The 16423-nt window shown below is 53.8% G+C and overlaps 6 protein-coding genes across 6 annotated transcripts; 4 read left to right on the top strand and 2 right to left on the bottom strand.

The window, feature by feature from the left end:
* Window positions 1-144: 144 nt before the first annotated feature.
* Window positions 145-1646, bottom strand: NCS54_01160400 (Hypothetical protein; the record flags this gene model as incomplete). Its single annotated transcript, XM_053156876.1, has 3 exons — window positions 145-1139; window positions 1200-1234; window positions 1315-1646. The coding sequence occupies 3 exons, from the start codon at window positions 1644-1646 to the stop codon at window positions 145-147; spliced, it is 1362 nt and encodes a 453-aa protein (XP_053012851.1).
* A 295-nt stretch (window positions 1647-1941) lies between these two features.
* NCS54_01160300 (GFO-IDH-MocA domain-containing protein) lies at window positions 1942-3292 on the bottom strand (the record flags this gene model as incomplete). Its single annotated transcript, XM_053156875.1, has 3 exons — window positions 1942-3005; window positions 3055-3217; window positions 3269-3292. The coding sequence occupies 3 exons, from the start codon at window positions 3290-3292 to the stop codon at window positions 1942-1944; spliced, it is 1251 nt and encodes a 416-aa protein (XP_053012850.1).
* Window positions 3293-5687: 2395 nt separating this feature from the next.
* Window positions 5688-6680, top strand: NCS54_01160200 (Hypothetical protein; the record flags this gene model as incomplete). Its single annotated transcript, XM_053156874.1, has 1 exon — window positions 5688-6680. The coding sequence occupies one exon, from the start codon at window positions 5688-5690 to the stop codon at window positions 6678-6680; it is 993 nt and encodes a 330-aa protein (XP_053012849.1).
* Window positions 6681-7400: 720 nt separating this feature from the next.
* On the top strand, window positions 7401-9168 carry NCS54_01160100 (MFS domain-containing protein; the record flags this gene model as incomplete). The annotated part of the gene is made up of 2 exons (XM_053156873.1): window positions 7401-8802; window positions 8858-9168. Exons 1-2 carry the CDS (start codon window positions 7407-7409, stop codon window positions 9166-9168), a joined length of 1707 nt encoding a protein of 568 aa, XP_053012848.1. The 5' UTR covers window positions 7401-7406.
* A 634-nt stretch (window positions 9169-9802) lies between these two features.
* On the top strand, window positions 9803-11564 carry NCS54_01160000 (Hypothetical protein; the record flags this gene model as incomplete). The annotated part of the gene is made up of 2 exons (XM_053156872.1): window positions 9803-10541; window positions 10600-11564. The coding sequence occupies 2 exons, from the start codon at window positions 9803-9805 to the stop codon at window positions 11562-11564; spliced, it is 1704 nt and encodes a 567-aa protein (XP_053012847.1).
* A 2307-nt stretch (window positions 11565-13871) lies between these two features.
* NCS54_01159900 (Hypothetical protein) lies at window positions 13872-14735 on the top strand (the record flags this gene model as incomplete). The annotated part of the gene is made up of 1 exon (XM_053156871.1): window positions 13872-14735. The coding sequence occupies one exon, from the start codon at window positions 13872-13874 to the stop codon at window positions 14733-14735; it is 864 nt and encodes a 287-aa protein (XP_053012846.1).
* Window positions 14736-16423: the final 1688 nt, after the last annotated feature.

The raw sequence follows: 16423 nt of genomic DNA, 5'->3' as shown, positions 1-16423 counted from the left end.
TTGTCGGTTTCACAAGCTTTCCACGTGAATGGTTGGTGTTATGAGATGAAGCTTATCATTGGCCAACGCTACGCCGAGTTACCGAATGGGGAGTTAAGGGCACCATGTATTGGCATGTGTTTGTTCTTATTCTCAGTCTGATGGTTACTTTCGCCAATCCATGAGAAAACTGTTAACACTCTGCAGTGTAGACCGACTGGGGTTCGCCGCGGGGTAGGTTGTCATGATGAAGCCCAGTCTCGACTTGATGAGCGTCTTTGTGAAAGATACGTCAACCCCTGGGATTCGAAGGTTGCCCTCATCATCAAACAGGTAGCAATAGATTGCCAGTGCCACTCCTACAGACAAGTCCTTGCCTGAATCGCAAGCTATGACGATGCGTCCTTGGTCAGACCTGGCCAGGTAGTTGGACGCAAAGGTGCAGATATCTGGCAAGCCAGGGCGTAGATTACGACTAGCTGCTTTGCTCTTTCCGAGACCGGCCTTCATGTACGACTTGGACTGGACCCATGAGTCCTTTGGTGTTATGTCCTGTGTCAGGGCGATGCGGCATTCGGCGGGATCAGTTGGAGTGGCAAGGGGAAGGGCACAGACGGAGATGCGTGGTGTGAGCTGTACACGGTCGCCTTCGTCCTTTTTACCGGCTGAGTGCTCACTGACGAGTCTGGTGATGAGGTCTGGAAGCTCAGCCTCTGGTGTTTCGAGGAGGGTGTCCATGTTTTCCCAAAATAAGGGTGCTGTGAGACCATGTGCCCACATCTCGGTGTCATCCGCTGCACCTTGGATGTATCCTCCCTCATCCATCTCACTACCCACTACACGCCGACTGGCCGTGCAGCAAATAACTGGACGAAAATCGTCAAAGATGGAAGTAGGAACATCATCCTCAGCTGGGAGAGACGAGTCCGGAGTAACCCACACAGGGCGCAGGGGTTTTGTCAGACAAGTTGGCAAGTCCAGTTTGAGGGCCTTGAGAGAGGCTACAAACTCTGGGATGAGAGCTGAGATCTGGGCGTGGGTTGTTGCTGGGAGGTGAGGGGGAAGGAAGAGCCTAGATGAGGATGGGTTGGAGGGGAGGAGGGTGAGGTTGAGGACTGTGCACCAGATGGGGATTGTGGAGGAGATTGCGTCGGGCATTCCTTTGATGAGTTAGAAGGGAGTTTCCTCGAAGAGAAGATACCGATTTATGATAGACTTACGCTTGCCACGACGAGTAGAGTCGACAATAATGATGCTATTGACACGCAAGTCAGTATGCACTCTTTGAACAAAGAAACTAGGAACAATGAGTATAGGACATAGTTATGTGCTCACCCATCATTCTTCTCAATCAACTCGACCAAATGCATATTCAATCTCCTCGTACTAAACTTCCAAGCCCTCTCGTGCCCATCCGTGCTCTTAAAGTACGCACTCCCCGCCTTGCGCGCCGGCGGGACATACCAGCTTCCGCAGCGCTCATTAGCGACGAGGGGCCTCGTGCCGTACGCCAGAGACACCTCGCGCACAAACTCCGAGTCGGTGCGGATGCTGGTGAGCCGGTTGTGGATGGTGAGCGTCGTGCGCTTGAGAGAGGTCATGAGCTGCGACATGGAGGGTTGCTCCCGCTGGGGGAGGATTAGGTCTGAGAAGAGGGGGTCGGGCATGTTGGGCGATGGTTTGAAGCTTTGGGTCGTATATAGAGACAAATGAAATTGGGTATAAGAGAGAAAGTCGGTGGATCAAGTGTTGGTATTTATATCGACGCTGTGATGCTGAGTTTTTGGTGGAGCAGAGTTGCTCGTGGTTCGTGGCTTGAGATCCACCGATAAGCATGAATACAAAGCATAACCACCACGAAATGAATTGCAGTTCTCGGCCTTTTAAATGAGATTGATCATTACTTTTTGTTCATTCTTCATCCTAGATATATACGTAAATAGCAACTGGTGTTTTATCCTCCTACTCAAGCCTCCACTTGCCATCCTCAACCACAATCTTGACCTCCCTCTTCTCGTCAATGCTCCTCCGGCCGGCCTCGAGAATGGCCGTCGTGGCGATGGTGTTCTTGAGGGTAGGGAGAGGCTTGTTGTCGAGATCTGTGGGCGTGAGCTTGCCAGAGTTGACGGCGCGGCATCCGTCGACAAACTTCTCCATAGAGATGTAGCCGTAGCCGGTCTGGCCGGCAAAGTTGCCGTCCTCGTCGGGGGCGTACTTCATGTAGAAGGGGTTGTACCACATGAGCTGGCCGACAGAGTCGTCGGCCACGTCGTAGCCGCGCTTGGCCTGGTCGACGCGGATCTCGCCGTTGGCAGCCAGGTAGTGGAAGTACTGGTTGGAGTGAACACCGGCCCTCTGGGGTGCCGTCCAAGAGGCAGTGTAGACACCAACAGCGCGCTTGCTAGGGTCATCCTTCTTGAGCCAGGTGACGAGAAGAGAGATGGTGTCCTCTGTAGCAGGGTCGCAACCCAGGTCAAGAGCAACGCCCTTGGAGGAAGAAGCTGTGACGGTCACGGGGACGTATCCGCGCTCCTGGACCATGGAGTCGCAGATGTCAATGTGGTGGCTGTTGAGGTAGTAGGAGATATCCGACTCCTTACCGGCCCAGGCCTTGAAGGTTTCGAGCTGCGACTTGGGCTGGGACATGTAGCTGTAGAAGTAGTTGAAGTCGCCGAGGGTCTGTGCCTTGGCACGGGCGTCGGCGTAGGCAGGGTCGAAACGCTTGTGGTGCTCGACGTAGACATAGACGCCCTTTTCACGGGCCAGCTCGACAAGCTCCTGGTGCTGCTCAAGGATCTTGACGGCGGGCTTGGTGATCATGACGTGGATGCCGCGCTCAATGGCATAGCGGGCGATGGGGTAGTGAGTAGGGTCCGGGGTGAAGATGGTGATGGCATCACCGGCCTTGAGGCCGTCAATGGCGGTCTTGTAGGCATCGGGGTCTACGGTATTGTTGTCGGGGAAGGAGTCGAAGGAGGTGTCGAGGTTGTTGTAGACTTGGCTGATGTTCTTGTGGAGATGCTCACCTACGGGTGTTAGCCATCATGACATGAAGCTGCTGAGGGGGAAACATACGGATGGCAGGGAACTTCTTGCCATTGACACCGACCATGCCCAGCTTGTTGACCTTTTCGCGACGTCGCAGGTCAAACAGACTGAGGCCGACAACGCCGACCTTCTTATCTGAGCCAGAGGCACCGCCGCCGACAAAGCCGGTGGTGTACTCGCCAGTACCGATCTGCAACAGTTAGACTGAGTCAATCCGGTTGTATTTTGGGTTATAACTCACCATCAACACGTTAAGAGGCTCCATGGTGAATGTGAGGGTTGTGTAGAGAGGTATCGTAAGAGAGGTGTTGGTGATGACGAGGGGCAGGCGGGGGAGGGGCAGAAGCTATGATGAGAGCAAAGCGACAAGCAAAAAGAAGCAAAAAGAAAAACTCGCAAGCACTTGTAGCAAACTCGGGTGCAAAATTCACTAAAGCTCTAGGCGAACAGGTGGAGATGTTTCCGATACACAGCAAGAATGATCAACAGGAATTCACCTGGACATGAGGTTGAATATGAATGTTTCGCTCATGTCTCCGATATACACCAAATTACAGGTTCGGGGTTCCCACCGAAGTGAGGGGTCAAGTCAATTGGAGGATAAATCGAGCCCCGCGAGAAATCCCCCCAATCCCGAGGCAGAGAGTGCTTTCAAACTATGGGGGGAGGGGGGGAAGTCATGATGGCAGGCTCCCGGGTAAAATCTGATGTTGTATGCGCTCATGTTTGAGAGCTTCGAGTGGGGAAGGGGAAATCTACGATTTGGGACGATCCGGGGGATGGGGAAAGGAATGGCATCATGTGGTTTGCGAGTCGTTTGATGGCTTGTGATAATCCTCCCCCAGACGGATAGACGGCTATAGATGTCGGGGGTGGAGAAGCAAGCAGAGGAGTTGGAGTGAAGCATGAAAGTGAAGCACGGGGTGAAGCTCACGGAACGGTCATGATTACCAGATGGGGAAAGTAGGGTCAGGAACCCAAGTCTCGAGCTAGGTAGCTATTCCGACGAAGGTGTGAGAAATCCGTCGGGGAAGGAAATCGACAGTTCAAGGTGAGAGAAAGCGAGCGAGTGAGAGAGAGAGCCACCCCCAAACCATCAGAGCATGTTGAAGGATCATCGCAGGATGCAACATTTAGAGCGAGCGAATAAAGAGCCCATGAGGGGAAGGGGTTCACATTGACCCCTCCCCCACCCCCACGGCAAGGAAGTACCTAGCTCACCCCGCATTCCCTGGCAATATCCGACAGCCAATTGCAGAGCAGTTGATTTGGTTTCACAGTGTGAGGCGCATTCAAGTGTTCAGTCATGATATCTCATTCAAACGCCCTTACGAGTCGTTTTAGATACATGAAAGGTGAAAATACATGATAAACAGTGGTTCTCGATCAAAAATCACTTGCATGACTCCATTTATCCCCTGTAACCACCCATCCGTGAATCATCTGCTCCCGCCTGTACAGTATCAACTCGCTCCTCTCACTGGTGGAACAACTTTGGGGGCCGCCGCCGAGAATTCCCCGTCCACCCAACGCCATGGAAATCCACCACCCCCCCCCCATCAACACCAAAACGTTTCTACATCACCACCACAACTTATACGCATCCAATTCGTATTCACACGCCCAGCACCGGTTACCCTTCCGGCCATGCTTCATTAGGGGGGACTTTGCCGCCCTAGTTCCGGCTCAACTCAGCTCGCCTCGATGATGCACTTTGCCTCTCACGCACACTGTAGCCCTCGACCGGGGGAAGCTTCTCCTCCTGGCTAGGCAATCGGCACGAGGCTACCGTCAGAGCGTGGGATGTCCAACATGGGACCCTCTAGAATCCGCATCGCCGTCTCAGTAGCGTCATGCCCATCCCGTCAGCCCGGTTCCCCATGCCGGGACTAGTCCAGGGATGCAAGACTTCGCCGGCCTCTTGGGTTGTCGATGAGGGATGCATCCACGGGATATCTCGCGTCGAGAAGCAACCTTCTGCCGAATGCGGTTCACTTGATCTGTGAAAGTGCCGATCTCGCATTCTTCCTCATAGGTCAAACCCCCGCAAGCCAAGATGGTCACCGGTCAAATTGGTGATGCGCCTCAATCTGATCGAGTCCTTGGCCGCGGCCAGGCTATAGACGGAATATGATTCTGCGCCAACATGGCATTGGTCGTCTGTTTCTACAATGACCATCTGTTTCGTCTAGTTTCGCCCGCCTAGCAAGGATGCCACGGTGAAGGACGTATGACAAGCGAAACAGCTAATCAACAGCTCGCTTCCAGTCGTTTCTCTTACAGATTGTCGCGCAATGCAATGCCGTACGACCGCTCAGAGACCCAAGTAAGGGAAAGTAAATGTCCCCTCGGCTTGCATTGCATGCTCCATCGAAAATGTCACGTCCTTGGGGGAAACAATCGAGCCAATACCCACGCGACTTCTTGCGCACTTGACTTTTCCGAAGCGAATCCACCCCCAACTTTAGCCTCACGCACGCCGCAGCCATTAGCTCCCGAAGACCACTCCTCGGCTTGGTATTGCATTTGATATTTCTATAAAGTCCCTCGCCTTCCTTTTTACCCCTGGTCCTGTGTTTTTGCGTTTGTTTTGTATTCTGGTTTTATTTGTAACTCCCATCTCCATCTCCTATCCCACAACTCATCCCCCCACAGCCATCATGACTACTTCCAACGGCGCTACAAACGGCTCTAATGGCCACACTGGCCCTCGCCGCCCGCTTCCCACGGGTATTTACGCCCCTGTCATGACCTTTTTCGACCCCGAAACTGAGGATCTCGACATCCCCGTCATCAAGAAGCACACGGTGCGACTGGCCAAGGCTGGCCTTGCTGGTCTCGTGACCATGGGCTCCAACGGCGAGGCCGTCCACTGTACCCGCGAGGAGAAGGTTGCTGTCACTCAGGCCACCCGAGAAGCCTTGGATGAGGCCGGTTTCGAGTCTACCCCTATCGTCTTTGGCGCCACCGAGGGCAGCGTCAGGGGCACCGTCGAGCTGTCCAAGTTGGCCTACGCCGCCGGTGCTGACTACACTCTTGTCCTTCCCCCCTCTTATTACCGCGCCCAGATGGACGAGGAGGCCATCTACAACTACTTCATCGACCTCGCCGACGCCAGCCCCATCCCCATCATCCTGTACAACTATCCTGGCGCCGTCTCCGGTGTCGACATGGACAGCGATTTCCTCATCAAGCTCGCCAAGCACCCCAACATCATCGGCACCAAGTTCACATGCGGTAGCACCGGCAAGCTCACCCGAGTGGCGGGCGCAAAGGACGCCAAGACTCCCTTCAGCGAAGGCTCTGGTTACATGGCCTTTGGTGGTATCGCCGACTTCACCATCCAGACCCTCGTCAGCGGCGGTAGCGGAATCATTGCCGGCGGTGCCAACGTTATGCCCAAGACATGCGTGCACGTCTGGGACCTGTACGTCAAGGGCAAGCGGGAAGAGGCCGAGGCTCTCCAGAAGAAGCTGTCCAAGGGTGACTGGGTGCTCACCAAGGCTGCCATCGCCGGCACCAAGTCGGCCATCCAGAGCTACTTTGGCTACGGCGGATACCCCCGACGGCCCCTCAAGAGGCTGTCTCCTGAGCAGACCAAGGCGATCGAGGAGGGTGTCCGTGAGATCATGGAGATTGAGAACTCGCTATGAGTGAAGATGGTTTGAGGGGTTTTCAAGACACACACAAGACGATATGGGATTCTGCATAGCGTTGCATTTATATCTGACTTTGGGGCACTTTTATTGCCCGTGGCACACTATCCAAAAAGTCGCGAAAGGGAGTTGCAACCCTGGGTTTAAGGCGCGGATAGACTAGAATGAAGACGGTTCTAGTACCCCAAGTTAGTCTAGTATATGAGTTTACGAGTATTCATAGAACGGAATGAAACAGGAATGAAATTCAAGTTGTTGTGTTGGTCCGTTGTGATCTGACTTTACTGGATAAGATCTTAGCGGTGGACAATCAGGCAGAGGTAGTTGAGCATACTTTACCTTGTTTAAGTCACGTCGAGAACAAGTTGATATTTGATATCTGCAAAATAGTTCCCCAAAATCTGAAACAACACATACGAATCACGATACTCCTTATTATTCCTCATTACCACCTCACAAGCGGAGCCGGAGTTAATAGCAGGTATCCAACTCCGTCTTCGGTGCAAGCTACCCTGTACGTGGAACCGGAAAACCGTCACCGTCATTGGCTGCTGACAGATCTACATTCTTCCCCCGCTTCCGATAGGCCGCTACTCGCCGAGTATACCCCGGTATAAGCACGCGAGCGGAAGATAAACATATATGTCCGTCTCCGGCCCTTCACGATTGTCCAATTCTTCCTCTTAACTTCTTTCATCTTTTTGCGAATTTGGCAGTGAAATTATGCGTGGGAACGCGAGTGGAAGTTCGTCCCGCGTCGAGGACGAGCGGGTTAGCGATGAGCGGACACCGCTGCTCAAGTCGACGACGGATCAACCTCAGGATGGACGTCCTGAGCCAGCCAGCGAGACGCCGGGGGATGTCACTGAGCGAGGAGTGCCTGAAGGACAAGAGGAGGAGACGACGGTTGTCGCAGAGGAGGTGTCGTTTGCAAAGCTGGCCCTCATCTTTTCCTCGGCGTGGGTTGGCGTCTTCCTGGGCGCCATCGACTCGACCATCATCGCGACTCTCTCGGGTCCCATCTCGAGCGAGTTCCACTCCCTCAGTCTGCTTTCGTGGCTGGCAACCGCCTATCTAATCTCCAATGCCGCGTGCCAGCCAATTTCAGGCCGCCTCACCGACATCTTTGGCCGCGGACCTGGCCTGGTTTTTAGCAACATCTTTTTCGCGGCTGGCAACCTCATCTGCGGCCTGGCGCGTGATGAGTCTGTTATGATCCTTGGACGAGTTGTTGCGGGTATTGGAGGCGGTGGATTGATGAGTATCTCGACTTTCTTGGGCTCGGATCTCGTCCCGTTGCGCAAGAGAGGCATTGTCCAGGGCTTGGGCAACATTTGCTACGGCTCTGGAGCTATGCTGGGCGGTGTCTTTGGAGGCTTCATCAACGATCATACTGCCTGGGGCTGGAGGCTGGCCTTTTTGATCCAGGTTCCTCCTGTTCTTCTGTCAGCCGTGGCTGTTGCGTTCTTGGTCAAGGTGCCCCCGAAGCAGTCGGACAAGTCGTATCTCGCGCGCATCGACTTTGTAGGAGCTCTTCTTACATCATCGTTCCTGGTGCTGCTACTTCTAGGCCTCAACTCTGGCGGCAATCTCGTCCCCTGGATTCATCCTCTGCCGCTGACGACTATCCCTTTGGCCGTCATCACCTTTGGACTGTTCCTGTTTTGGGAGAGCAGAGCTCGGCAGCCTATTATCCCTGTCAAACTGCTCCTTGAACGGACTGTGCTGGCTGCTTGTCTCTGCAACCTCGTCTGCAGCATGGTCGTCATGGCGGGCATCTTCTACGTTCCGCTCTACCTGCAAGTGCGCGGTGCCAGCGCCACCCAGTCTGGAGTTCAGCTTCTGCCTTCACCCGTTGGTATCTCTGTTGGCTCGCTCTCTTCGGGCTACATTATGAAGAAGACGGGGAGATACACCAAGCTGGGCGTTGCGGGTCTGCTCGTCCTCATCCTGGGAGTCGTCCTCTTCACGGTCCAGGACGAGCATAGCCCCTCGTGGCTGACTGCGACCGCTTTCTTCTTTGTCGGTTCTGGCTACGGCTCCATGCTCACGACGACACTTCTTGCCTGCATTGCCGCCGTGGACCACTCCCAGCAGGCCGTGATTACGTCTGCAACTTGTAAGCCTGGAAAATGTCTCAGCAACCAACGCACGACTCGCTAACCATGTTCCAGATCTCGCTCGAAGCCTCGGTGGCACTGTGGGGGTGACCATTGGCTCCGCAGTCTACCAAAACATCCTCAAGGCCCGTCTGTGGGAGCGGTTCGGCGACGAGCCCGGCGCCGCGGACGAGATCAGCCGAATCCGGGATGACCTCGAAGAGCTCAAGCACCTTCCCGAGGGGTGGTATGATGGGGTTATGGCCTCCTTCATGGAGGCTTTCAGGGGCGTGTGGTTGACTCTGCTGGGCATGTCCATCCTGGCGCTCATCTGCGTTTCTATGATGAGGCAGCACACTCTACACTCAAATCTCGAGAGGCGGTAAGCAAAACTTGGTTAGAGGCGATTTGAGATGGATCTATGAAATGATAAAAAGCAGTGAATAGTCTAGATTGGATATCAAAAGGTGGTCATGGGGATGATAGAGGGTGACTCTGAACAATATTAACAATAGCTAGAAGTTAGGCATTAGCGTTCACAAGACTCTACCTATTAACAAGGCATTTTAAGCATATGAATATTGGATTATTTTACTGGGCCCCTCTAATATCATGATTAGATTTATGATCGAGCTCTATTCGCCCTATCGCAACAACGTCATGATGCAGCTTTGGCAGTGTATTGCCAGTGCAAGCTAACATCGTCCATAACAACCACAACTGCACTGAAAAAAATGTCGACAACAACAAATATTGATGGGTAACACCTTCTTCAAGAGTTCAATAATCTCCATGGTCTAAACATAGCCACCGCAACTTCCGTATTGCGCTTGCACGTTAGCCCAAGGTAAGTTCGCATCACGGGACAACATGACCCATGAACATCACTCATCCATACCATCTACGGCATCAGTACTGACAGTCATAACTATGTCTTCAAGCCCTAGATCTAGATCTGAATCGGCCTCGGCGAACAAGGTCTTACCGATGAGAGTAATGCATCAGCCACCTTCTCCCGCCATGGATGAGCGGGATGAGGCTATGCAAGACATCCAGCCATCTGAATCCACCACGGACACGACCACCGAGGCTAAGCGGGATGAAGAGAGTCCCCTTGATGTGGATGGGTCCCCTTTGGACGACATCGGCCCAGACCTAAAGTCTGATGACGGTGATGGAAACGCAGACGACACCAACAGCCACACCACCGACCCCGAGGTCATCTCCATGGACCTCACACCCATTGAGAACAACATGCCGCGGGACTACATCGGCATCGCCGTCGCCTTCCCCTGTCCTCGGGTCAGCTACTTCGCGGTCCAGCGGCTCGAGACCGAACGCGAGACATTCAGGGCGTTCTACCAGGCCCTCCAGCGCTGGCCTTTCCTGGCGGGTACCATCAAGGCTGTCAAAGGGGAACGTGGAGACAAGCTCACACTCGTGCACTCGCGCGGTCTGACCAGGGACATTGTGAGTCGCCTCTACAAGGTCCAACTTCCCAGCGGGGACAACTGCGAGGAGGCCATCTTCTCACCCCACGACGCCCCCCTGAGTTGCTACCGAAGCGACTGCTTCTTTGACAATGGCCAAGATATCGACGCCGATGGCTTCCCCCCTGTGACGCTTCAGATCAACTTCAAGGATGGCATGCTGGTGTTGGGCTTCTCCCTTAGCAGAGTACTTTTTGATGGATTGGCCATCAACAACTTTCTCCGGCAGTATCTGAGAAACACGGCCCGCTACAGGACCACCCACCCAGGTTTGTGATTCCGGATATGGACCTGCGTGATTAGAGAGCTAATGTGTGTGACAACAAGTGACCTCGCGAGACATGCCTGATACAATCGACCCCGGTCCAGACAATGGATATAACCTCCCTTTCTGGGACTGGGACCAAAACTGCACCCCCGAGTTGCCGACTCCTCGCAAGACCCTGTTGGTCCATACATTCTACCTCAAGGCTGAGGACATCAACCGTCTCCGGGAGTCGATTCGAGAGCACGACGCCGATTCTCAGTCTTCTTGTCTGCCCTCGATTCAAGACTGTGTCTTTGCACTCTTTTGGCTCACTATTATGCGTGCTCGCTGTGAGGCTGGGATGCTTATACCCAGTGACGCTGCTTCTGCCCACGTCATGAAGCCTGGTTTCTCCAAGAAACCTCACCCTTGGGAATACATTGGCAACAGTACTGTTGATGCCGTCGCGACCTGCCATGTTACAGACTTGGCTGGCCCCTTTGTGACTTGGAATGACCATGAGGCCGTAGTCACTGATCATAGACGACTGGCATACGCCGCCCAGCTCATCAACACCGCCCAGCAAAAGATTGACAACAGATATATGAAGAAGCTCCACGGTCTGAAGCAAACCATCAGTCCTGCCGAGGATAAGCTCGCGAGTGATCGTGCCCTCCGACGCCACACCACCAGTGTCTGCTTCGAGGATTGGACGGGTTACGCTTCCTATTGCGAGGGCGAACTCCCCTTCATCGCCGACTCCCAGCCATCGATTTTTGCTTGCCCGGATCAGCTCAAGGAGGGGACTGTGATTCTTCTTCCTCGCGAGGACAAGACCAGTGGACCAGAGGACTGGCCCATTTGTGTCTGTCTCACAAGAGACGCTATGGACGTTTTGGAGGGTGTCCTGCGTGCTGAGGACTGGTTGTTCGATGATGACGAGGATGATGAGCCCCTACAGAAGCCTAAGATCCAGGTGAAGCCTCAGCGGGTGCTCAAGCCCAAAGTGAAGCCTGGGGAGGGCAAATTCAAGTTGGAGTATTAACTCCCCCCACGTTTACCGAGTTGAGGAGAGGATATTCAGTCGGCAAGCATGGAAATGATCATCAAGGCCTAGGCCTAGGCCTAGTGCCAAGAAGTGTGTATCTAGGTCCAGCCACGGATGGCATAGGAAAAAGTCTTCCCGTTAGTCGAATCACATCCTCAAGAGACTGAGCTGTGTAACGTTGGCTCCTGTACCAAGCCCGTGTCGAACGTTTTGAGAAGTAAGCTTTGTCTTGCCGGAGACGCTTTGCCGAATAGAGACGTTTTGTTACCCAAATAGCGAGGATGTGCTCATGGATGGAGCGGATGCGGGAAAGACAGCGTCTGCTGGATTTGGATACCAGTTCGTCTCTCCCTTTTTGACCAGAAGCGTCCATTCCTGGTGTTTATCTTGACGTAATTCTGTGTAATGGATACCTGTGCTGGGCGGAGAAGCTGATCTAGATGAAATCCCCCTTAAGAGCTTGGTCATTCACAGAGTCCGCTACCATGGGGATTCAACGGGGTTAATGAGAAACCAGCAGGGCAGAGGCCACGACGGCGAGGCCGAAAGGGCTGAAGTCGGCCGCCCTGCTAACGATAGCTGCCGCGTGCTATCACCTTAGTTGTGGGGGGAGTTGACGGGAGCTTCGAGCCCCCGGGGACCATGGCGGGGACCATACTAGCCTGCGGCAGCCTGCCGAGGGTTAGGGCGATGCATATAGCGAGGTTGTCGAAATGCGCCAGGCGTGTGTGTGACACGAGGTCTAGATCGTTGGATGGCTGCCGGTTGTCTGAGACACCCTCAACGAGGAACCTAGACGGGAACGCCACGCGGGCCGCATTCGCTTGTCATGGGGTGTAGAGGGTGTAGAGCATGTTACGGAAGAGTTCCGCCTTGTGATGCTGTGCTGTGATCTGTACGGTGGCTGGTAGAGTGGTTCGGGGTGTGGTCTTTGGGTGTAAGTTGGTAATTATGCAACTGTGCTTGAGCGAGCACAGATCACCGCTTGTTGGCTATTCTCCGATGGTACGGGACGATGGCCGGTGGTGGCGAGTTGGACTTCCAGCGTCACTCGTTGTTCATCGCGTTATCACTTGAGGTAATAGATGAGGTGAGTTGTTGAATGAGTTGCGATGTGCTGACGATCAGGTGTGCCTCTCCCCTCTCCTGTGGCGGAATCACGAGATCTGCCATGCCTCTCGTGTGCCGTAACAACAAGATATCCGAATCCGTAACGTAAAATGCAAAGGATATTGGGGTGATTGGCATCCGTCGCCACATAGAGACGCCCCTCCGTAACAGGACCGTTTGGGGACATGTTCAAGCTTCCTGCCAAGGCCATGCTTTAGGGTTAGTAGGCAGGACGCTTATGCAAGCCATCGGAAAATTGACAAGGGAGCTATGACCTCGAGGGGGATTAACATAGCCGTGCTGGGATCCCCTTGGTCTAGATAGCTATTAGCTTCCGATCGAGTATGGAGGGGCGTTCGTGTGGGAGGGCAGCGGTAGCTAGGCAGGCAGGCAAGCAGTCCTATCGTCCAAGGTTTCCTTCACATTAGCAGTGACAACTGCATGTGGTAGGTCGTTGGAAGATCCTTCGTACAATGCTCAGACGGGCAAGGTTGAGAGAATGCCATTGTTGGTGACAAGGGACCACACGGTGATCCTTCGAGAAGGTAATCTAGGGTCCTGAACTGAGGATACGTGTTTCTGTTTTCCAAAAGCGAACATTCGGCGACCAACATCCGACTGTCGAGACGTCTTGGGACTGAGTCTGAGACATGAAAGCGCCCACTCCACTTGCTCTCGTGATGCTCTGTAATCAGGTTGCCGGAGCTCGCAATCCGTGAGGACCCCGAGTGGTCTGTGTGACGTGTCTGAATGCCATTGCAGAGTTCCGCCATGAACGGTATCTGAAAGCACCGACCAGACAAGGTTTCATCATCTTGGCAGAGGGCCAGCCCCAGATCCAGATCTGTCACATCACGGCCTGGGCGATGGGCTAGGCTAGCAAACGTTTGGAGGACCCGCTCCCCGTTCCTGCATGCTTTTGGACTGAAGCAGGTCCCCGACGTGAGCTAATCGGCCGATCTGGCTTTCAAGAGGCTGCAGGTCTGGATGTTGATAGGTCATGTCGACCAGGACACGATGGAGCCTATGACCCGGATATGGCTGTTAGATAGAGTTGTATGCAGGGGAATCTGCAAGGGTCTCAGTAATCGTGATTCGTTTGCTGTTTGCCGTGCCTGGATGTAGATATTAATCGTAGATCCTGTTTCAGTTTGATCTTTCTGTCTCACTCCAACAGCAACAACCGCAAACACAATGAAGCACATTCTCATCCTTGGCACTCTTTGGACAGCACAGACTGTCGCCCAGCGATACACTTATACGACTCAGACGATAACAGAATGTTTCAGCTCGACACAGGCCGACTTTGGCCCAGCGGCTCCCACACAAGGTCCTGACAAGTACTGGACCGTCGAGATGCCCGAGTGTCACGACTGCAACTGTCCTGACTGCGCATACACACACACATACACGACGACGCTTGACGTCTTTTCTCCCAAGGGACTGGCCAAGTTTCCTTATGAGATCAAGGAGATCTACCGGGGCATGTCTACAATGCCCGTGGATGCGACCCCGACTGCGATGCCATATGGCTTCACTTCGGCTGTCGAGACTTGCAACATCTGTGGTGATGAGCCTATAGTTGCAACCATGACCTATCCTCGGGGCGGAAGCCCATACCGAGAGAATGTTCCCGTAGCCACGGGTGTTGTGGAAACCAAGTTCGAGCGACCCTCAACATTGAGAACCGAGGTCGCTGGCGAGGAGGCTACTGCAGCTCCTTCAGGAGATGATCAAGACGACGACGACGAGACTCTCCTTGAGAACACTCTCGTCTACCACAAGGCTACTGATGTCGACGGGGTTGGCCCTGATGACTTTTCCGACTTTGTCGAGTCTGCCGACTTTGGCATCGGCGACGGCACCATCTACGATGATGATGAAGAGGAAGAGGATGGTGAAGATTCAACACCAACAGCAGAAAAGTTCAACAACTTCCATGAGCTGGAAGAACCAGAGGCAGCGCCCTCAAAGGAGAAGGACAATGCGGCAGGCAGCATACAACCGCCAGCCAAGGCCGCATTGGCACTCCTTCTGCCACTAGCATTCATAATATGATGCGGCATCATATAAGAAACATCAAAAAAAGAGAAAAAGACCAAAAACAACAACACAAGAATGCATTCAGCGACTGGCGTTGCATATCGCATTGATCATTTTGGAGGATTCCTATGTCTGGTAGTCATGATATCCACGGCCTGCTGTCCCTTTAGAGGCGCAGAAGAATGAGGGAACGAGAGATCCAGTGCCTGGGTGCACAGCATTATCAGGGGTTCAACACGGCCCGCTTGGGGTCTCGGGAAGGAGGGCGGTAGAGTAATCACACCACTTAGATAGATACCCCTTAATAAAGAACATCTCAAAGGAGAGCAAACAGGGTGCCGATGCCAGTTCCCATGTTTCTCGTGCTTGTGATGGAATCTTCCCTTTGTTCGACAGTTTAAGGGACCTCAAAGGGGTTTGGAGTGACCAAACAAGGGAGGGAACCGATTGGAAAGTGTGGCGTCTGCACAAGCTCGCAACAGAGTGGCCACCTTGAGGCTATTCACAGATCGAACCAGAGGCGGAGCGTAAGCCGGAGGTGATCAGCGGGGACAGATATGCTGGAACCCTTGGCATGCAGAGTGTTTCAAAGCCAGATTGGGGGGACGAACCCCTTTGATTTCGCGTCTGTCGCAGTTTTCTGACAATGATCCACGGTGCAGCAGAGCAGTGAGAATGCTGTTTGATTGATTCCAAAGCCAAGAGACAATCATCCATGTCGTAATCGTTGAGTGAATCGGGCGCGGTTGGGATGTGATCATGGCAATGAGGTTGTAAGTGGATCCTGGACATGGAAGGGCAGGAAATGTACTTAGGAATGTTGGTGCCTGAAAAGCAAGGCGCAGACGCTACCCCATCTGGGGAATTCCGTCTCGTCTGCGATCAAGCTTAACCATCCCTATCTCTCGCTCGCTACCTATCATCCCTTAAAATAAACAGGCCAAGGGTCGATATTGATAATCATATAAGAGCCGCTGGGACCAGCATTTGTCTAAGGGGTTTCCTACCTATCAAGCAAAATCTTCCCTGCAACAATCGCCCTTCTACATGCGGCCATCCACGGACCCATTGTGTTGTCATGTTTTGACCTCCTCCCGTGCACCCGACCTCCGCATCTCCCGGAAGACGGCAACGTCATTGCATCTCACTCAGTGCGCGGCAACCCAAACCAGCCGCACTGCTGACGAAGGCACGAATAACATTAGGATGTGACCTTGTGGGAAAAAAGGGACTCGGTGCATGGATCTGCCGCTCAGCTGAAGGAATAGATGCCACGTGATTGGCCTGGGATACTCCCTTTTGTGGCCCCTTCCCTTCTCCAGTGGCGCAGCAACAACCCGCCAAACGTGGTGGCTCTGCTTCTGCAGCATCACAGCGGGGGAGAGCGCCTTGGGAGAGAGTGCCTTAGCAGTATGCCCCGGGCGAGCAAGTCGTGGAGGCTCAGCAAGGCACCTCGTTGATAGAGGAGGGTTCTGGTGGAGATTGCGCCCCTAAGGCTAACACTGTGGAGGGCCAGCGTTGACCTTTTGTGACCCGGACGGGAAGCAAGCGCTGTTAGTGCAAGGACCCGGGACCCTAGGACGGGACCCCAGGCTACCCAGGCCCCCCCTTCGTTCAAAGCCACAGTCAGACTGCCGTCAGTTCTGTGCGGCTCTTGTGGCTCCGGCAACGCGTGGCCAGCCAATCCTCTGGACGGAGGGAGT

The sequence above is a fragment of the Fusarium falciforme genome, chromosome 9, assembly GCF_026873545.1.
Source record: "Fusarium falciforme chromosome 9, complete sequence".
Classification (NCBI taxonomy): domain Eukaryota; kingdom Fungi; phylum Ascomycota; class Sordariomycetes; order Hypocreales; family Nectriaceae; genus Fusarium; species Fusarium falciforme.
The sequence above is the reverse complement of the archived record's forward strand: the minus strand, read 5'-3'. Positions and strand labels throughout refer to the sequence as shown.